Source organism: Salmo salar, chromosome 03, assembly GCF_965601325.2.
Source record: "Salmo salar chromosome 03, fSalSal1, whole genome shotgun sequence".
Classification (NCBI taxonomy): Eukaryota; Metazoa; Chordata; class Actinopteri; order Salmoniformes; family Salmonidae; genus Salmo; species Salmo salar.
This window is the reverse complement of record NC_138293.1, coordinates 100,800,268-100,825,236: the sequence shown is the minus strand read 5'-3', so window position 1 is coordinate 100,825,236 and position 24,969 is coordinate 100,800,268. Positions and strand designations below refer to the sequence as shown.

The following is a 24,969-nucleotide window of genomic DNA, read 5'->3' as shown; positions in this document are numbered from 1 at the left end:
ACTGTGGGCTGAAAGGACAGGGTGGACTGTGGGCTGAAAGGACAGGGTGGACTGTGGGCTGAAAGGGGAGGGTGGACTGTGGGCTGAAAGGGGAGGGTGGACTGTGGGCTGAAAGGGGAGGGTGGACTGTGGGCTGAAAGGGGAGGGTGGACTGTGGGCTGAAAGGGGAGGGTGGACTGTGGGCTGAAAGGGGAGGGTGGACTGTGGGCTGAAAGGGGAGGGTGGACGGTGGACTGTGGGGTTTACAATCAATGTAAAGTGGATGAAATGACTATGATTATTGCTCGCTGATCTACAAGGCATGCGAATGATACTTAGAAGGAAAGGTGCTATCTACAACCTAAAGGGGTTATTTGGCTGTCCCCATAGGAGAACCCTTTGAAGAACCCTGTTGGAGAACCCTCTCCCATGAGAACACCTGAAGAACCCTGTTGGAGAACCCTCTCCCATGAGAACACCTGAAGAACCCTGTTGGAACCCTTTTTTGTGTGTAGAGAGAGACTGTCCTCCCAGAACAACAACAGAGGGAGACTGTCCTCCCAGAACAACAACAGAGAGAGACTGTCCTCCCAGAACAACAACAGAGAGAGACTGTCCTCCCAGAACAACAACAGAGAGAGACTGTCCTCCCAGAACAACAACAGAGAGAGACTGTCCTCCCAGAACAACAACAGAGAGAGACTGTCCTCCCAGAACAACAACAGAGAGAGACTGTCCTCCCAGAACAACAACAGAGAGAGACTGTCTTCCCAGAACAACAACAGAGAGAGACTGTCCTCCCAGAACAACAACAGAGAGAGACTGTCCTCCCAGAACAACAACAGAGAGAGACTGTCCTCCCAGCCCAACAACAGAGAGAGACTGTCCTCCCAGAACAACAACAGAGAGAGACTGTCCTCCCAGCCCAACAACAGAGAGAGACTGTCTTCCCAGAACAACAACAGAGAGAGACTGTCCTCCCAGAACAACAACAGAGAGAGACTGTCCTCCCAGCCCAACAACAGAGAGAGACTGTCTTCCCAGAACAACAACAGAGAGAGACTGTCCTCCCAGAACAACAACAGAGAGAGACTGTCCTCCCAGAACAACAACAGAGAGAGACTGTCCTCCCAGCCCAACAACAGAGAGAGACTGTCCTCCCAGAACAACAACAGAGAGAGACTGTCCTCCCAGCCCAACAACAGAGAGAGACTGCCCTCCCAGCCCAACAACAGAGAGAGACTGTCCTCCCAGAACAACAACAGAGAGAGACTGTCCTCCCAGAACAACAACAGAGAGAGACTGTACTCCTAGAGGCAGTGTAGACATATGTTTACCATGCCAATAAAGCCCTTAAATTGGGGGGGGGGGGAGAAGAGAGAGAGAGAACATGGTGAGGGACAGACGGGGTTGGTTCGGTCCAGTTAATTGTTAGTAATGATAGAGATACAGTAGAAGTTCACCCTGGCAACCAGAGGGCAATACAAACACATACTCCCACACACAGAGATGTGCAGCCACACATACATACACAAACAATGATTTGACCTCAGAAACACAAAACAGGTACTGTAGAATTAATTAGTATCTAATCAAACAAACATAAGCACTGCTACAGCAACACAAGCCCAGGTTTCTAGATGAGATTAGACCCCACGGTACTGGGACAGATAAGGAAGCATCCCTGCTGTACCTTGGTGTGTGTGTTATCAAGTCTCCCTTCAATAATGTGTCTCTAAAGTGGTCATACACGTGGCAGCAGGTTAGGAAGTGCAGCTCAGTTTCCACCTCATTTTGTGGGCAGTGTGCACATAGCCTGTCTTCTCTTGAGAGCCAGGTCTGCCTTCGGCGGCCTTTCTCAATAGCAAGGCTATGCTCACTGAGTCTGTACATAGTCAAAGATTTTCTTAACTTTGTGTCAGTCCCAGTGGTCAGGTATTCTGCTTCTGTGTACTCTCTGTATAGGGCCAAATAGCATTCTAGTTTGCTCTGTTTGTTTGGTAAATTCTTTCCAATGTGTCAAGTAATTATATTTTTGTTTTCTCATGATTTGGTTGGCTCTAATTGTGTTGCTGTCCTGGGGCTCTGTGGTGTCTGTGTTTGTGAACAGAGCCCCAGGATCAGCTCTCTCGAATTGAATTGAATTGAATTAAGGGATTTATTGGCATGGGAAACGTATGTTAACATTGCCAAAGCAAGTGAAGTAGATAATATACAAAAGTGAAATAAACAGAAATGTACAGTAAACTGTAAACTGTGTTTACTGTAAATGTACAGTAAACACTCACATAAGTTCCAAAAGAATAAAGACATTGCAAATGTCATTATGTCTATATATAGTGTTGTAACGATGTAAAATGGTTAAAGTACAAAAGGGAAAATAAATAAGCATAAATATAGGTTGTATTTACAATGGTGTTTGTTCTTCACTGGTTGACCTTTTCTTGTGGCAACAGGTCACACATCTTGCTGCTGTGATGGCACACTGTGATATTTCACCCAGTAGATATGGGAGTTTATCAAAATCGAGTTTGTTTTTGAATTCTTTGTGGGTCTGTGTAATCTGAGGGAAATATGCGTCTCTAGTATGGTCATACATTTGGCAGGAGGTTAGGAAGTGCAGCTGTTTCCACCTAATTTTGTGGGCAGTGTGCACATAGCTCTCAATAGAAGACAGACTATGTCTGCCTACGGCAGCCTTTCTCAATAGCAAGGCTCACTGAGTCTGTACATAGTCAAAGCTTTCCTTAAGTTTGGGTCAGTCAGAGTGGTCAGGTATTCTGCCACTGTGTACTCTCTGTTTAGGGCCAAATAGCATTCTAGTTTGGTCAGTTTTTTTGTTAATTCTTTCCAATGTGTTAAGTAATTATATTTTTGTTTCCTCATGATTTGGTTGGGTCTAATTGTGTTGCTGTCCTGGGGCTCTGTGGGGTGTGTTTGTGTTTGTGAACAGAGCCCCAGGAGCATCTTGCTTAGGGGACTCTTCTCCAGGTCATCTCTCTGTAGGTGATGGCTTTGTTATGGAAGGTCCGGGAATCGCTTCCTTCGCTCTCTCTCGCTCTCTCTCTCTCAAGAGAGTGCATCATTATAGTATTAGTTCTATATTTGTTCTCTCCCTCCCCTCCCCCTCTCTCAGATATGCACGGGACATTCATGGTGTTGCTTCCTCTCAGCATGATCATCATGGTTGTCGGGGGACTGATGGGGTTCATCGGCCTGCTGGCCAGAGCTTACCTACTACTGCTGATGACTGGTGTACTGTTACTACTGGGAGGTAAGCACCCTTTACCCTACACCCTATGCCTTATACACTACACCCTACGCCCTAAACCCTACGCCCTAAACCCTACGCCTTATACCTTATACCCTACACTCTATACCCTACACTCTACACCCTATATACCTTATACCTTATACCCTACACCCTATATACCTTATACCCTACACCCTATATACCTTATACCCTACACCCTATATACCTTATACCCTACGCCCTAAACCTTATACCCTACGCCCTAAACCCTATACCCTACGCCCTAAACCCTACGCCTTATACCTTATACCCTACGCCCTAAACCCTACGCCTTATACCCTACACTCTATACCCTACACTCTACATACCTTATACCCTACACCTTATACCCTACACCCTAAACCCTACACCCTATACCCTACGCCCTAAACCCTACACCTTATACCCTACGCCCTGTCATGACGTTGGCCTGTGGGTAAGGTTTATGACCCCCCACAAATACCTTTCTCCCTTCCCCTCTCTTTCTGACCCTACTGAAGGACTTGAATAGCCTGTGTTAAATATAGAGAGTCTGGGACAAACAAATGGGGAAAAGGGGAAAAGGAACCATATTTTGGTAATAAAACCAGTTGGAAATATGCTTGGGAACGTAATGAGTATGGATGTCAGTTCGGTTGTCATCTGAGACATTATGACTGATGACAGGACGACATAAACTGTACCTGAGAAAGTATACACCCTCTAGTTATCAGAGTAACATGGAATTGTTATGCAATTGAAATGTTTGATATTGAAATTGTTTGTTAGGAGATTAAATGTAATTTTAGCTTCCAAATGAGAGAATTGGGTTTTCATAAGGAAAGTGCCCTGCTTGATCAGTGGCCCACCCCTGTGAAGAGACAGGGGTTATAAACGATGAAACACATCCTTCCCCCTCTCCACTATATAAGCCTTTGACGAAAAGATAACCACATGTTCCAGTACGTGAGGTCTGCAGCCTCTACGTTAGAAGGACACACGTCAAGTACAGAACTAAGCCAACCTCGGCGTGAGCTTTGGTGGCGAATGGTATGAACTTTGAGCTTATTCACTACAGAAGTGATACTTCCTAGCCGTTGAGTTAGCAGCGGCCGCTGTAGACGGGGGCTAGGAAAGGACGGACGACGGATCCAGTCTAACAGACGGACGAAGATACCACCACGTATCCAATTTACCCGAGGACAGGACAGGAAGATCCGAGGACAGGAAGATCTGTTGGCCAACCCAGCCAGCATCTACGACCAATCTACCGAAGCGCAGCTCAGAGTAAATATTTATTGCATTTTCCTTTTCCAAATGGGCGGTAATTTAGAATGCATGAGATAATGTATTTACGATAGCATAGCTGCTGTTTCTTTGTTCCTAAATCTTCCCGCTCTTTCATTCAAGCCCAACCCCCTTTCCTTTGTGTAACCAGCCATCATGTATGACATCATTTGTATTCGGTGTATTTGTAATTCTGTGTGATTAGTTTAGGTATTTAGTAAATAAACAATTAAACCCAATTTTGTATTGCTGATTCAACTTGTTAGCCAGGGTTCGTGAAGATAGCCAAGAATTTACAACTTTCATTATGAGACTGAAAATAAGATAAGGGTTAATATTGACTGCTATCGATGTAAAATATGACAAAGTATTTTAAGAGTTTATTCGGAAGATAACGGCTCTATAAACGTTCTTCCGTGGTGCCCCGACTTTCTAGTTAATTACATTTACATGATTAGCTTAATCAGGTAATATTAATTACAGAGAAAGGATTTTATAGGTTAGCATGTCATATCACTTAATCCGGCATAGCCAAAGACACGACATATTGGTGCCCCCTGTGAGGACTCTAAAACTAAAACGCACGTTGGGTCATTTTGATAAAACATATTGGAGCCCCCGTGCGAGGAATCTAAAATAGGATGACGCTTTCATTTTGATTCAGCCTATATAAAATTGAAAAGCAGATTACATAATATACCAAGTTTATTATATACATTATGGGAACTGAAGACCGGAATTATTGGTGCGTGTGTGCTCTGGAGAATCGCCTCCGTGTTGTGCTCTGTCGTAGTCAGTGGGTAGCATAAGCTATACAGTTCTGTATGAGGGCTGATAAAGCTATCTGAGAAATAGAGCGTTTGGCCAAACGCTGGGCTATTTCTGCCTCGCGCGTTTCAGACGCGTGTTGGCTAGGTCATTATTAATTTCTCGAGCGAGGAGAAAGAGCCAGCCGATTGAAATTTAGGAGAGATTAGCTTGACCAGCGATAAGTATCTCTCTGTCTCTCTCGCGTTTCGATGCGAGTAGACCACGGTGCTTTTCGTTGTTTGCCGCGAGTTCCGGTTAAAACATCGTCAAATATCGCAGAAAAGGGTTTGAACATAATACGTTATAAGTAAAACCTTTCCCTTGCCAAGGGAATCCTATGTTGTGCATTTTTCAGGCATAAAGTAGCATTAGCTTGCTCATGCTAAGCTAACAAAAGGGAAAACAGCCATTTTGTTATGTGCCACATTGTAAATCCTCCGCCTTGCTGAACGGAAGTCCCGCCCTGGGTACTTCCGCTTGATTTCAGCGTGTGCCAGCAGGGACCTCTGAAGAGTCACCAGTACTTTCCTTCAAGAAGAATTAGTCAGGTGACACTCAAGTCGTTACTCATGATATCCAGACGGATATCGATGTCTTATTCAATTGAACTAATAAGTGAAATTGCCAGATTTACATTCTCAAGTGGATCTTTTAAATAATATCCAAATTGATGAGTTTTCTAAATGAGACATAGTAATCTTTTTCCCACATTAACCTAGATGAATAAACCTCTCAGGTTAATTAAAGTTTAAATCCCAAATAGCCTATACAGGTTTGATTTATCATTAAAATTGATCAATCAGTAAAATTTGGTTTTTGAAAAACCCATTCAGTAATCCAGTACTGACAGAAGTCCCGCCCCCACGGGAATCCCATGTGGCTTCGGCCCAAGGAAGAAGTGTACCATAGTGGGGAGTGTTCCCAACATTTGATCGACTGCTTACACTTATGAAATCCAATCAATGGGGATTGTATGGATTATCATCTCATTCAATTTAATAAGTTAAATTGTTGAACATACCTTAATGTTCTTGCAATCAAATGAGACACTTTTAAACTTCCCATATTTACCTGGATGAAGCAACCTCTCAGGTTAATTCAAGTTTAATACCCAGATAGCCTACCCAGGTAGGATTAATCATTGGCATTGATTAATTAATTCAATTTGCTTTTGCAAATTCATTCACGTCCAACTTCCACATTACTGGTACAGTACTGATGGTTCGTCAACATCTATAAATAGATTAAACTTGTCTTTGCAGCTTCCAATGAATTCCAAACCCAAACATTGAAAAAAAAATTGGAAAATTTTTCCTCAAAATTTTTCTAATAATGTGCAAGCTACCAAAGGTGGTCACCACTCCTCCGCTAATTAGTGAACCTCCACCCATAAAAGGATTGATCTCTGACCTCAGCAGCGATACCAACCCTAATTATGCCATTAGTGAAAAATCTGCCGAAATTGCGAACGCTGTCCAAAATCAACCATCAAACACAGGCTTTGTGACGGTTCTCTCCACTTTAGCACTTATGTATCGCCATCAAAGGTTGGCATCGATCCAATACCACAGTGCACAGCTGAAGCACGTGCAAGACATGGCTAACATGAGGGCAAAGGTGGAGAGAACTGAGCAACTATTGACAAAAGCAGGAAATGAAAACATTCTGCTAGCCGAGGAACTGCGTTTGAAATCGGAAGAATTAAGAGTAATTGCAAATACTTATGACGATGAACGAGCACAAACTCTCCAACAAAATCGTCATCTGCAGGAACAACTCGATTTAGCCAAAACTAAATGCGATGTAGTCCACGCCAAACTAGATAAATCTGTCGAGTTATCTATAAACAGGAGCGCACAATTTGATAACATGCAGGCAGTTTTGTTGAACGTTACTCAAGGTAACAATGTTCTACTCCAAATTCTGCAGACCAAAGACGATCAGTTGATGAACACAATGACAAAGTTGGATGACAAATCAGCAGAACTTATTGAAGTCGCTGACCAAATGAATGATGAGAGAACTCAGGTGATGAGGATGGAAATATTGATTTCTAAGCAAGCAGAGGAAATCTCATCACTGAATCTCTCGCTCCATACTCGAGACCACTATCTGCAAACCATGACAGATAAGTTTGAGACCGAAAGGAGCAGGTGTGACACTCACGTGTCCAAAATTGGTACTCTAAGCGCTCAAGTGGACTCTGCAATGCAGCAGAAGACCACCCTTAGGTACCATCTGGAGGAAGTCCAGAATGGTCACGCTCTACAGCATGACTACCCATCCAAGCAACCGGAGTCCGGTATCCCACCTTCATTACCTACTTGGGCCCTGCAGCCCACGTTGGCTTGCCTATCTTACAACTCAGAGAGCTTGCAAGCACAGCTTTTGAGGCATCAAAAGCTCGCAACGGTAAGAGCCCTGACCACTCGGTTTTGAAGTTTGACCAGGAGCACTCACTCCAGTTAGAGGGTGCATTATCAGGTATTGGAGCGTCGAGAGATGACGCACATCAACAGTTTCTACCACGAAACCATGATTCCAATAACCGCCGCGGTCGAAATAACTGTAAAGTACGTCGCCTTCAAAACGACTACCGCTACAATCGACCTGTTCGCTACGTTCCTGCACCCAACCCACACAAAGTGTCAGAGCACAAGGGTAACAAAGGGTTGAAGGACGATCAAAACGTAGACCAATGTTCCCCAGAAGTCCCACTATGGGAAGAACTAAAGCGAGAACAATTTGAGAAAAGGGTAAAAGATAAGTCACAAGGACTAGACGGGGAATTACCGGACACCAGGTCCGCAGAAATTAACACCCATAGCAAGGACGTTAAAGTTCAAATTTCTTCCGCTCTCATTCAAGACCCTATCCAGGGCCCGCTTGATCAAGAAACAAGCCCCCGGGCTTTGTCTGTAGACTCTGATACAAAAGTTGCGAAGAAAAAGGTCAAACGCTTCATTAAAGCCAAGCCCACTCAAAATCGGAAAAGTCAATCTGCTTCCACCTTTAACAGAAATGGCACATCCGTCGTGCAAACGACCACTCCACTTTGTGGGGAATATGTCCACTAACCACGAATCTAAACGGCCATACCTGGAAACAGTCCTGGAGGACTGCTTAACTTGTCATGCGCTAATTGATTCGGGTGCGACAATATCACTTATCTCTCAAACATTGTTTGATGATCTCAAAAGTGCTTTGAAGCCAACTAAACGTTGGTTAACAGTGGAACGATGCGAAACTACACTTCGAGGGGTCACTCAGACTACCTCGCCTCTCACATTGAGAGTCATGCTGAAACTACAGTTCAAGGACGTATCGCTCGTTCACCCTGTGTATGTTACCAGCCTCGAAACTGTACCCCTGCTACTTGGAGCAGACGTGATGGATCAATTACTCCCATTGATGGATTGGAAAACCAACCAGGTATGGTCACAGGCCACAGTGCCTTCTCCACTGACCACACTGTCTTCCCCTAACGCTAGCTGCAACGCAGTCATTCACGAGGGGTATCTGTCAAAAGCACCCCTTGGGAAAAAGACGTTTAGAAACCTCTTGGTGCAGAATCCGATCCAAGGAGATATTATGATATCTCGACACATTCCATCAGCCAATCTGATTGACCATTCTTTTCATGATTTCGAGCCAGCTGTCTCTGTGAATGAGCAACTTCCCTCCTCCTTGCAGTCGTGCAATACGGTAGTTGAGATGAACTTCTCTTGCCCTTCGGACACTTCCGCAAGCACTGCGGCCGTCTCAGCAAGAAAAATATTGATGCGCAGAGTACACTCTGCTTCCGATGATACACCTTCTGCTTTGTTGGGGACTGTCACCCCTTACAATGACACTAATGGCGTCAGTCCAGCAACTGACCCGATGACTCCCACTGGTGAAACACTTTGCGATATCACAGACCGATATCCTCGTCTCAGTTTGCAGGTACTGAAGAGGTTGCCACACGCGGACGCGGTGGTGACTGACAGACCTCGACAGCCACTGAGGGTGTTGACGCACAAACACCAGGAGATTTGGTTGAAAGGTTACAGCCATTCTCATAATAACGCGGCCACTGACAACTCGTACATGGGGTCCGAGCTTTTCGTTTGCGCCTCGGACACCAACACCACCCGCTGGTGGGGGGGTCCCGAGACACAAAGGGGGGGAATAGTAGCCCAGACCCATGATGAGCCTCATCGAGGCCGGTGGGGGGGGTCGAGACTACGGACAACAACGTACGAGGCCACCAGAGCATAAATCAAATCTAGTTGTAAACTCCCCTATGAGAACAGTGAGGAGCAGACAGGCCCCTAGACGGGGATTATCTTAGAACACACCTAAGATAGTACTGAGGTGTACCACACTGGTCGTAAAGGAAGTCCAATGGACTTGTCCACCTCCAAAACAAATGGCAACAATAATCATTCCTTGCTATGTGTAGGTTCAACTACAATACAACTAGTAATATGCTCCAATCATGTGTTCCGGTAGATAATATTTCAGAATAAATCGGTAGGACAACTGGACCCCTTGAATACCAGTACCAATACCACAGTCAGTCCAGCAACACTCAGTAAGAGGATTAGTAACCTCACAAGTTAAATTGCTATTGATAATAGCGACATAGGAGTCACTCAGAGTGCAACACGGGGAAGGGAATCTCCATTGCACTCTTCCAATGGTTAACACATGCCACTAATAAATAGAACACTCCGTTCAGGAGAAAAGTTATTAGAAGTCACGAACCATGATCACACCACGTACGACTGGTCTAATACTTAGAGTACTTCCGTCGTGAGGTTAGCTCCTCCGTGGATAACATAGCTATGAAATAGACGTCATACCTACCGCCACTACAATAGTGGAAGACACCGTGACTTGTAGAAAACTACTACAGACTCACTTGACACCAATTCTGACTGACCTCCAGGCATTGACCTGAAAATTACCTGACTACGTCAGACTCATTCTGAACAAGTTGTAATCTGCCAGGATACTTGGTTTTCTTCCCTTGACATGCGCGATTGTGTAAGCATAAACGCACATGCACAACGGAACATCCAATTAGGATTTATGCTAGGATCACTTAAGGGTCCAAGCAAAATACCAGCCTTAGTAAAGTTGAACATTTACTTCTAGGCCTTTGACTCTACAGCACTCACCAGTTTCTAACCAGAAGTCCATAGGTCATCTCTGTAGACTGCCCAAAACTAGTGCCTTACAGCTGTAGACTTATCATATAGTTGTCAATTTAGGATAGTACCCTAAGCGCCACCCAGCAAATTAGGAAAGCCCTAAATATGATATTAAACAATGCCATGATAGGGTCATTTTGCCAAGACCATGGACGTAGATAGAATACAGTCCAATTAGATGAATAAGGTGGCATAACTATATTTTGTTTTGTTTAGGCTTTCATTCATTTTGTTCATTCACCCTGTTAGCCAGGGTTCGTGAACATAGCCAAGAATTTACAACTTTCATTATGAGACTGAAAATAAGATAAGGGTTAATATTGACTGCTATCGATGTAAAATATGACTAAGTATATTAAGAGTTTATTCGGAAGATAACGGCTCTATAAACGTTCTTCCGTGGTGCCCCGACTTTCTAGTTAATTACATTTACATGATTAGCTTAATCAAGTAATATTAATTACAGAGAAAGGATTTTATAGGTTAGCATGTCATATCACTTAATCCGGCATAGCCAAAGACAGGACAGCCCTAAACCCTACGCCATACACTCTACACCCTATACCCTAAACCCTACGCCCTAAACCCTACACCTTATACCCTACGCCCTACACCTTATACCCTACACCTTATACCCTACACCCTACACCTTATACCCTACACCTTATACCCTACACCTTATACCCTACACCTTATACCCTACAACCTACACCTTATACCCTACACCCTACACCTTATACCTTATACCTTACACCCTACACCTTATACCCTACACCCTACACCTTATACCCTACACCCTACACCTTATACCCTACCCCCTACACCCTATACCTTATACCCTACACCCTATACCTTACAACCTACACCCTATACCTTATACCCTAAACCCTATACCTTATACCCTACATCCTATACCTTATACCTTACACCCTATACCTTATACCTTACACCCTATACCTTATACCCTACACCCTATACATTATACCCTACACCCTATACCTTATACCCTACACCCTATGCCCTATGCCCTATACCTTATACCCTACACCTTACGCCCTTATACCTTACGCCCTACACCTTATACCCTACACCCTAAACCCTACGCCCTACACCCTAAACCCTACATCCTAAACCCTACACCCTAAGCCCTACACCCTACACTCTACGCCCTACACTCTACGCCCTATGCCCTACACCCTAAACCCTACACGTTAAGCCCTACACCCTATACCTTACGCCCTACACCTTATACCCTACACCTTATACCCTACACCCTACACCTTATACCCTACACCTTATACCCTACACCTTATACCCTACACCTTATACCCTACACCCTACACCTTATACCCTACACCCTATACCTTATACCCTACACCCTATACCTTATACCCTACACCCTATACCTTATACACTACACCCTATACCTTATACCCTACACCCTACACCTTATACCCTACACCTTATACCCAACACCCTATACCTTATACCCTACACCTTATACCTTATACCCTACACCCTATACCTTGTACCCTACACCCTACACCTTATACCCTACACCTTATACCCAACACCCTATACCTTATACCCTACACCTTATACCTTATACCCTACACACTATACCTTATACCCTACACCCTATACCTTATACCCTACACCTTATACCTTATACCCTACACCCTATACCCTATACCCTACACCTTATACCTTATACCCTACACCCTATACCTTATACCCTACACCCTATACCTTACACCCTACACCTTATACCCAACACCTTATACCCTACACCCTATACCTTATACCCTACGCCCTATACCTTATGCCCTACGCCCTACACCTTATGCCCTACACCCTATACCTTATGCCCTACACCCTACACCCTATACCTTATACCCTACACCCTATACCTTATACCCTACACCCTATACCTTATACCCTATATACCTTATACCCTACACCTTATACCCTACACCCTACACCCTACACCCTACACCCTATACCTTATACCCTAAACCTTATACCTTATACCCTACACCCTATACCTTATACCCTACACCCTATACCTTATACCCTACACCCTATACCTTATACCCTACACCCTATACCTTATACCCTACACCCTATACCCTACACCCTATACCTTATACCCTACACCCTATACCTTATACCCTACACCCTATACCTTATACCCTACACCCTATACCTTATACCCGACACCCTATACCTTATACCCGACACCCTATACATTATACCCTATACCTTATACCCTACACCCTATACCTTATACCCTACACCCTATACCTTATACCCTACACCTTATACCCTACACCCTATACCTTATACCCTACACCCTATACCTTATACCCTACACCCTATACTTTATACTCTACACCCTATACCTTATACCCTACACCCTATACCTTATACCCTACACCCTATACCTTATACCCTACACCCTATACCTTATACCCTACACCCTATACCTTATACCCTACACCCTACACCTTATACCCTACACCCTATACCTTATACCCTACACCCTATACCTTATACCCTACACCTTATACCTTATACCCTACACCCTATACCCTATACCCTACACCTTATATCTTATACCCTACACCCTATACCTTATACACTACACCCTATACCTTATACCTTACACCTTACACCTTATACCCTACACCTTATACCCTACACCCTATACCTTATACCCTACGCCCTATACCTTATGCCATACGCCCTACACCTTATGCCCTACGCCCTACGCCCTAAACCCTACACGTTACGCCCTACACCCTATACCTTATGCCCTACACCCTATACCTTATACCCTACACCCTATACCTTATACCCTACACCCTATACCTTATACCCTACACCCTATACCTTATACCCTACACCCTATACCTTATACCCTACACCCTATACCTTATACCCTACACCCTATACCTTATACCCTACACCCTACACCTTATACCCTACACCCTATACCTTATACCCTACACCCTATACCTTATACCCTACACCTTATACCTTATACCCTACACCCTATACCCTATACCCTACACCTTATATCTTATACCCTACACCCTATACCTTATACACTACACCCTATACCTTATACCTTACACCTTACACCTTATACCCTACACCTTATACCCTACACCCTATACCTTATACCCTACGCCCTATACCTTATGCCATACGCCCTACACCTTATGCCCTACGCCCTACGCCCTAAACCCTACACGTTACGCCCTACACCCTATACCTTATGCCCTACACCCTATACCTTATACCCTACACCCTATACCTTATACCCTACACCCTATACCTTATACCCTACACCCTATACCTTATACCCTACACCATATACCTTATACCCTACACCTTATACCCTACACCCTACACCTTATACCCTATACCCTACACCCTATACCTTATACCCTACACCCTATACCTTATACCCTACACCCTACACCTTATACCCTACTCCCTATACCTTATACCCTACACCCTATACCTTATACCCTACACCCTATACCTTATACCCTATATACCTTATACCCTACACCTTATACCCTACACCCTACACCTTATACCCTACACCCTATACCTTATACCCTACACCCTATACCTTATACCCTACACCTTATACCTTATACCCTACACCTTATACCCTACACCCTACACCTTATACCCTACACCCTATACCTTATACCCTACACCCTACACCTTATACCCTACACCCTATACCTTATACCCTACACCCTATACCTTATACCCTACAACCTACACCCTTTACCCTACACCGTATACCTTATACCCTACACCCTATACCTTATACCCTACACCCTATACCTTATACCCTACACCCTACACCCTACACCCTACACCTTATACCCTAAACCCTACACCTTATACCCTACACCCTATACCTTATACCCTACACCCTATACCTTATACCCTACACCCTATACCTTATACCCTACACCCTATACCTTATACCCTACACCCTACACCTTTTACCTTACACCTTATACCCAACACCCTATACCTTATACCCTACACCTTATACCTTATACCCTACACACTATACCTTATAACCTACACCCTATACCTAGTACTCTACATCTTATACCTTATACCCTACACCCTATACCCTATACCCTACACCTTATACCTTATACCCTACACCCTATACCTTATACCCTACACCCTATACCTTATACCTTACACCCTACACCTTATACCCAACACCTTATACCCTACACCCTATACCTTATACCCTACGCCCTATACCTTATGCCCTGCGCCCTACACCTTATTCCCTACGCCCTAAACCCTACACGTTACGCCCTACACCCTATACCTTATGCCCTACACCCTACACCCTATACCTTATACCCTACACCCTATACCTTATACCCTATATACCTTATACCCTACACCTTATACCCTACACCCTACACCTTATACCCTATACCCTACACCCTATACCTTATACCCTACACCCTATACCTTATACCCTACACCCTATACCTTATACCCTACACCCTATACCTTATACCCTACACCCTATACCTTATACCCTACACCCTATACCTTATACCCTACACCCTATACCTTATACCCTATACCTTATACCCTACACCCTATACCTTATACCCTACACCCTATACCTTATACCCTACACCCTATACCTTATACCCTACACCCTATACCTTATACCCGACACCCTATACCTTATACCCGACACCCTATACCTTATACCCTATACCTTATACCCTACACCCTATACCTTATACCCTACACCCTATACCTTATACCCTACACCCTATACCTTATACCCTATACCCTACACGCTATACCTTATACCCTACACCCTATACCTTATACCCTACACCCTATACCTTATACCCTACACCCTATACCTTATACCCTACACCCTACACCTTTTACCCTATACCTTATACCCTACACCCTATACATTTACATTTAAGTCATTTAGCAGACGCTCTTATCCAGAGCGACTTACAAATATGTGCATTCACCTTATAATATCCAGTGGAACAACCACTTTACAATAGTGCATCTAAATCTTTTAAGGGGGGGGTAGAAGGATTACTTTATCCTATCCCAGGTATTCCTTGAAGAGGTGGGGTTTCAGGTGTCTCCGGAAGGTGGTGATTGACTCCGCTGTCCTGGCGTCGTGAGGGAGCTTGTTCCACCATTGGGGTGCCAGAGCAGCGAACAGTTTTGACTGGGCTGAGCGGGAACTGTGCTTCCTCAGAGGTAGGGAGGTGAGCAGGCCAGAGGTGGATGAACGGAGTGCCCTTGTTTGGGTGTAGGGCCTGATCAGAGCCTGAAGGTACGGAGGTGCCGTTCCCCTCACAGCTCCGTAGGCAAGCACCATGGTCTTGTAGCGGATGCGAGCTTCGACTGGAAGCCAGTGGAGAGAGCGGAGGAGCGGGGTGACGTGAGAGAACTTGGGAAGGTTGAACACCAGACGGGCTGCGGCGTTCTGGATGAGTTGTAGGGGTCTAATGGCACAGGCAGGAAGCACCGCCAACAGCGAATGGCAATAATCCAGACGGGAGATGACAAGTGCCTGGATTAGGACCTGCGCCGCTTCCTGTGTGAGGCAGGGTCGTACTCTGCGAATGTTGTAGAGCATGAACCTACAGGATCGGGTCACCGCCTTGATGTTGGTGGAGAACAACAGGGTGTTGTCCAGGGTCACGCCGAGGCTCTTAGCACTCTGGGAGGAGGACACAAGGGAGTTGTCAACCGTGATGGCGAGATCATGGAACGGGCAGTCCTTCCCCGGGAGGAAGAGCAGCTCCGTCTTGCCGAGGTTCAGCTTGAGGTGGTGATCCGTCATCCACACTGATATGTCTGCCAGACATGCAGAGATGCGGTTCGCCACCTGGTTGTCAGAAGGGGGAAAGGAGAAGATTAATTGTGTGTCATCTGCATAGCAATGATAGGAGAGACCATGTGAAGATATGACAGAGCCAAGTGACTTGGTGTATAGCGAGAATAGGAGTGGGCCAAGAACAGAGCCCTGGGGGACACCAGTGGTGAGAGCACGTGGTGCGGAGACAGATTCTCGCCACGCCACCTGGTAGGAGCGACCTGTCAGGTAGGACGCAATCCAAGCGTGGGCGGCGCCGGAGATGCCCAGCTCGGAGAGGGTGGAGAGGAGGATCTGATGGTTCACGGTATCAAAGGCAGCAGATAGGTCTAGAAGGATGAGAGCAGAGGAGAGAGAGTTAGCTTTAGCAGTGCGGAGAGCCTACGTGACACAGAGAAGAGCAGTCTCAGTTGAATGCCCAGTCTTGAAACCTGACTGATTAGGATCAAGAAGGTCATTCTGAGAGAGATAGCAAGAGAGCTGGCCAAGGACGGCACGTTCAAGAGTTTTGGAGAGAAAGGAAAGAAGGGATACTAGTCTGTAGTTGTTGACATCGGAGGGATCGAGTGTAGGTTTTTTCAGAAGGGGTGCAACTCTCGCTCTCTTGAAGACGGAAGGGACGTAGCCAGCGGTCAAGGATGAGTTGATGAGCGAGGTGAGGTAGGGGAGAAGGTCTCCGGAAATGGTCTGGAGAAGAGAGGAGGGGATAGGGTCAAGTGGGCAGGTTGTTGGGCGGCCGGCCGTCACAAGACGCGAGATTTCATCTGGAGAGAGGGGAGAAAGAGGTCAAAGCACAGGGTAGGGCAGTGTGAGCAGGACCAGCAGTGTCGTTTGACTTAGCAAACGAGGATCGGATGTCGTCAACCTTCGGATGTCGTCAACCTTCCTACCTTATACCCTACACCTTATACCTTATACTCTACACCCTATACCCTATACCCTACACCTTATATCTTATACCCTACACCCTATACCTTATACCTTACACCCTACACCTTAAACCCTACACCTTATACCCTACACCCTATACCTTATACCCTACGCCCTATACCTTATGCCCTACGCCCTACACCTTATGCCCTACGCCCTACGCCCTACGCCCTAAACCCTACACGTTACGCCCTACACCCTATACCTTACACCCTACACCCTATACCTTATACCCTACACCCTATACCTTATACCCTACACCCTATACCTTATACCCTATATACCTTATACTCTACACCTTATACCCTACACCCTACACCCTACACCTTATACCCTACACCCTACACCTTATACCCTACACCCTACACCTTATACCCTACACCCTACACCTTATACCCTACACCCTACACCTTATACCCTACACCCTACACCTTATACCCTACACCCTACACCTTTTACCCTAAACCCTACACCTTATACCCTACACCCTACACCTTATACCCTACACCCTACACCTTACACCCTACACCTTATACCCTACACCTTATACCCTACACCATACACCTTATACCCTACACCCTACACCTTATACCCTACACCCTACACCTTATACCCTACACCCTACGCCCTATACCCTACACCCTACGCCCTATACGCTATACCCTACGCCCTATACCTTATACGCTAGCCTTATGCCCTACACCCTATACCCTACGCACTACACCTTATACCCTATGCCCTTAACCTTATACCCTACGCCCTACACCTTATAACCTACGCCCTACACCTTATACCCTACGCCCTACACCTTATACCCTACGCCCTACACCTTATACGCTACGCCCTACGCCCTACGCCCTAAACCCTACGCCCTACGCCCTAAACTCTACGCCCTAAACCCTACGCCCTATGCCCTACTCCCTACGCCCTAAACCCTACACGTTACGCCCTACACCCTATACCTTATGCCCTACACCCTACACCTTATGCCCTACACCCTACACCTTATGCCCTACACCCTACACCTTATGCCCTACACCCTACACCTTATGCCCTACACCCTACACCTTATACCCTACACCCTACACCTTATACCTTATACCCTACACCTTATACCTTATACCCTACACCCTATACCTTATACCCTACACCCTATACCTTATACCCTACACCCTGTACCTTATACACTACACCCTGTACCTTATACCCTACACCCTGTACCTTATACCCTACACCCTGTACCTTATACCCTACACCCTATACCCTATACCTTATACCCTACGCCCTATACCTTATGCCCTACGCCCTATACCTTACGCCCTACGCCTTATACCCTACGCCCTACGCCTTATGCCCTATGCCCTACGCCTTATGCCCTACGCCCTACGCCTTATGCCCTACGCCCTACGCCTTATGCCCTACGCCCTACGCCTTATGCCCTACGCCTTATGCCCTACGCCCTACGCCTTATGCCCTACGCCCTACGACTTATGCACTACGCCCTACGCCTTATGCCCTACGCCCTATACCTTACGCCCTACGCCTTATACCCTACGCCCTACGCCTTATGCCCTATGCCCTACGCCTTATGCCCTACGCCCTACGCCTTATGCCCTACGCCCTACGCCTTATGCCCTACGCCCTACGCCTTATGCCCTACGCCTTATGCCCTACGCCCTACGCCTTATGCCCTACGCCCTACGACTTATGCACTACGCCCTACGCCTTATGCCCTAAACCCTACACGTTACGCCCTACACCCTATACCTTATGCCCTACACCCTATACCTTATACCCTACACCCTATACCTTATGTACCTTATACCCTACATGTTATACCCTAAACCCTACACCTTATACCCTATACCCTACACCCTATACCCTATACCCTACACCCTATACCCTATACCCTACACCCTATACCTTATACCCTACACCCTATACCTTATACCCTACACCCTATACCTTATACCCTACACCCTATACCTTATACCCTACACCCTATACCTTATACCCTACACCCTATACCTTATACCCTACACCCTACACCCTATACCCTACACCCTATACCTTATACCCTACACCCTATACCTTATACCCTACACCCTATACCTTATACCCTACACCCTATACCTTATACACTACACCCTATACCTTATACCCTACACCCTATACCTTATACCCTACACCCTACACCTTATACCCTACACCTTATACCCTACACCCTACACCCTATACCCTACACCCTACACCCTATACCCTACACCCTATACCTTATACCCTACACCCTATACCTTATACCCTACACCCTATACCTTATACCCTACACCCTATACCTTATACCCTACACCCTATACCTTATACCCTACACCCTATACCTTATACCCTACACCTTATACCCTACACCCTATACCTTATACCCTACACCCCATACCTTACACCCTACACCCTATACCTTACACCCTACACCCTATACCCTACACCCTACACCCTACACCTTTTACCCTACACCCTACACCTTTTTCCCTACACCCTACACCCTACACCTTTTACCCTACACCCTACACCTTTTACCCTACACCCTACACCTTTTACCCTACACCCTACACCTTTTACCTTTTACCCTACACCCTACACCTTTTACCTTTTACCCTACACCCTACACCTTATACCCTACACCCTATACATTATACCCTACACCCTATACCTTACACCCTACACCCTATACCCTACACCCTGTACCCTACACCCTACACCTTATACCCTACACCCTACACCTTATACCCTACACCCTACACCTTATACCCTACACCCTACACCTTATACCCTACACCCTACACCTTATACCCTACACCCTACACCTTATACCCTACACCCTACACCTTATACCCTACACCCTACACATACCCTACACATTATACCCTACACCCTACACCTCATACCCTACACCCTACACCTTATAACCTACACCTTATACCCTACACCCTACGCCTTATACCCTACACCCTACGCCTTATACCCTACGCCCTACGCACTACACCTTATGCCCTACGCCCTATACCCTACGCCTTAAACCTTATACCCTACGCCCTACGCCCTAAACCCTACGCCATACACTCTACGCCCTACGCCCTACACCCTAAAACCTCCGCCCTACGCCCTACGCCTTATGCCCTACGCCCTACGCCTTATGCCCTACGCCCTACGCCTTATGCCCTACGCCCTAAACCCTACACGTTACGCCCTACACCCTACACCTTATGCCCTACACCCTATACCTTATACCCTACACCCTATACCTTATGTACCTTATACCCTACATGTTATACCCTAAACCCTACACCTTATACCCTACACCCTATACCTTATACCCTACACCCTATACCTTATACCCTACACCCTATACCTTATACCCTACACCCTATACCTTACACCCTGCACCCTATACCTTACACCCTGCACCCTATACCTTACACCCTGCACCCTATACCTTACACCCTACACCTTATACCCTACACCCTACACCCTATACCTTAAACTCTACACCCTATACCCTACACCCTACACCTTATACCCTACACCCTACACCTTATACCCTACACCCTACACCCTATACCTTACACCCTACACCCTATACCCTACACCTTATACACTACACCCTACACCTTATACCCTACACCATACACCCTACACCCTACACCTTATACCCTACACCCTACACCTTATACCCTACACCCTACACCTTATACCCTACACCCTACACCTTATACCCTACACCCTACACCTTATACCCTACAGCCTACACCTTATACCCTACACCCTACACCTTATACCCTACACCCTACACCTTATACCCTACACCCTACACCTTATACCCTACACCCTACACCTTATACCCTACACCCTACACCTTATACCCTACACCCTACACCTTATACCCTACACCCTACACCTTATACCCTACACCCTACACCTTATACCCTACACCCTACACCTTTTACCCTACACCCTACACCTTTTACCCTACACCCTACACCTTTTACCCTACACCCTACACCTTTTACCCTACACCTTATACCCTACACCCTACACCTTATACCCTACACCCTACACCTTATACCCTACACCCTACACCTTATACCCTACACCTTATACCCTACACCCTATACCTTATACCCTACACCCTATACCCTACACCCTGTACCCTACACCCTACACCTTATACCCTACACCCTATACCTTATACCCTACACCCTACACCTTATACCCTACACCGTACACCTTATACCCTACACCCTACACCTTATACCCTACACCCTACACCTTATACCCTACACCCTACACCTTATACCCTACACCCTACACCTTATACCCTACACCCTACACCTTATACCCTACACCCTACACCTTATACCCTACACCCTACACCTTATACCCTACAACCTATACCTTATACCCTACACCTTATACCCTACACCCTACGCCTCATACCCTACACCCTACACCTTATAACCTACACCTTATACCCTACACCCTACGCCTTATACCCTACACCCTACGCCTTATACCCTACACCCTACGCACTACACCTTATGCCCTACGCCCTACACCCTATACCCTACGCCTTACACCTTATACCCTACACCCTACACCTTATAACCTACACCTTATACCCTACACCCTACGCCTTATACCCTACACCCTACGCCTTATACCCTACGCCCTACGCACTACACCTTATGCCCTACGCCCTATACCCTACGCCTTAAACCTTATACCCTACGCCCTACGCCCTAAACCCTACGCCATACACTCTACGCCCTACGCCCTACACCCTAAAACCTCCGCCCTACGCCCTACGCCTTATGCCCTACGCCCTACGCCTTATGCCCTACGCCCCACGCCTTATGCCCTACGCCCTACGCCCTAAACCCTACACGTTACGCCCTACACCCTACACCTTATGCCCTACACCCTATACCTTATACCCTACACCCTATACCTTATGTACCTTATACCCTACATGTTATACCCTAAACCCTACACCTTATACCCTACACCCTATACCTTATACCCTACACCCTATACCTTATACCCTACACCCTATACCTTATACCCTACACCCTATACCTTACACCCTGCACCCTATACCTTACACCCTGCACCCTATACCTTACACCCTGCACCCTATACCTTACACCCTACACCTTATACCCTACACCCTACACCCTATACCTTACACTCTACACCCTATACCCTACACCCTACACCTTATACCCTACACCCTACACCTTATACCCTACACCCTACACCCTATACCTTACACCCTACACCCTATACCCTACACCTTATACCCTACACCCTACACCTTATACCCTACACCATACACCCTACACCCTACACCTTATACCCTACACCCTACACCTTATACCCTACACCCTACACCTTATACCCTACACCCTACACCTTATACCCTACACCCTACACCTTATACCCTACACCCTACACCTTATACCCTACACCCTACACCTTATACCCTACACCCTACACCTTATATCCCTACACCCTACACCTTATACCCTACACCCTACACCTTATACCCTACACCCTACACCTTATACCCTACACCCTACACCTTATACCCTACACCCTACACCTTATACCCTACACCCTACACCTTATACCCCTACACCCTACACCCTTTTACCCTACACCCTACACCTTTTACCCTACACCCTACACCTTTTACCCTACACCCTACACCTTTTACCCTACACCTTATACCCTACACCCTACACCTTATACCCTACACCCTACACCTTATACCCTACACCCTACACCTTATACCCTACACCTTATACCCTACACCCTATACCTTATACCCTACACCCTATACCCTACACCCTGTACCCTACACCCTACACCTTATACCCTACACCCTATACCTTATACCCTACACCCTACACCTTATACCCTACACCCTACACCTTATACCCTACACCCTACACCTTATACCCTACACCCTACACCTTATACCCTACACCCTACACCTTATACCCTACACCCTACACCTTATACCCTACACCCTACACCTTATACCCTACACCCTACACCTTATACCCTACAACCTATACCTTATACCCTACACCTTATACCCTACACCCTACGCCTCATACCCTACACCCTACACCTTATAACCTACACCTTATACCCTACACCCTACGCCTTATACCCTACACCCTACGCCTTATACCCTACACCCTACGCACTACACCTTATGCCCTACGCCCTACACCCTATACCCTACGCCTTACACCTTATACCCTACGCCCTACGCCCTAAACCCTACGCCATACACTCTACGCCCTACGCCCTACACCCTACGCCCTAAAACCTCCACGTTATGCCCTACACCCTATACCTTATACTCTACACCCTACACCTTATACCTTATACCCTACACCTTATACCCTACACCCTATAACTTATACCCTATACCTTTTACCCTACACCCTATACCTTATACCCTACACCCTATACCTTATACCCTACACCCTATACCTTATACCCTACACCCTATACCTTATACCCTACACCCTATACCTTATACCCTACACCCTATACCTTATACCCTACACCCTATACCTTACACTCTACACCCTATACCCTACACCCTACACCTTATACCCTACACCCTACACCTTATACCCTACACCCTACACCCTATACCTTACACCCTACACCCTATACCCTACACCTTATACCCTACACCCTACACCTTATACCCTACACCATACACCCTACACCCTACACCTTATACCCTACACCCTACACCTTATACCCTACACCCTACACCTTATACCCTACACCCTACACCCTACACCTTATACCCTACACCCTACACCTTATACCCTACACCCTACACCTTATAACCTACACCCTACACCTTATACCCTACACCCTACACCTTATAGCCTACACCCTACACCTTATACCCTACACCCTACACCTTATACCCTACACCCTACACCTTTTACCCTACACCCTACACCTTTTACCCTACACCCTACACCTTTTACCCTACACCTTATACCCTACACCCTACACCTTATACCCTACACCCTACACCTTATACCCTACACCCTACACCTTATACCCTACACCTTATACCCTACACCCTATACCTTATACCCTACACCCTATACCCTACACCCTGTACCCTACACCCTACACCTTTTACCCTACACCCTACACCTTTTACCCTACACCTTATACCCTACACCCTACACCTTATACCCTACACCCTACACCTTATACCCTACACCCTACACCTTATACCCTACACCTTATACCCTACACCCTATACCTTATACCCTACACCCTATACCCTACACCCTGTACCCTACACCCTACACCTTATACCCTACACCCTACACCTTATACCCTACACCCTACACCTTATACCCTACACCCTACACCTTATAACGTACACCTTATACCCTACACCCTACGCCTTATACCCTACACCCTACGCCTTATACCCTACGCCCTACGCACTACACCTTATGCCC

The 24,969-nt window shown here is 46.2% G+C and overlaps 1 protein-coding gene across 1 annotated transcript in view; it reads left to right on the top strand.

Moving 5' to 3' along the window:
* The window catches only part of LOC123741855 (transmembrane protein 114-like), a 55,215-nt gene extending 36,955 nt beyond the window's left edge, over window positions 1–18,260 (top strand). The window contains exons 3-4 of the mRNA XM_082973141.1: window positions 3,116–3,315; window positions 18,087–18,260. Coding sequence (XP_082829267.1) covers window positions 3,116–3,315; window positions 18,087–18,260 — 374 coding nt within the window. The remainder of the gene's footprint in view (window positions 1–3,115; window positions 3,316–18,086) is intronic.
* The last annotated feature ends 6,709 nt before the right edge of the window (window positions 18,261–24,969 follow it).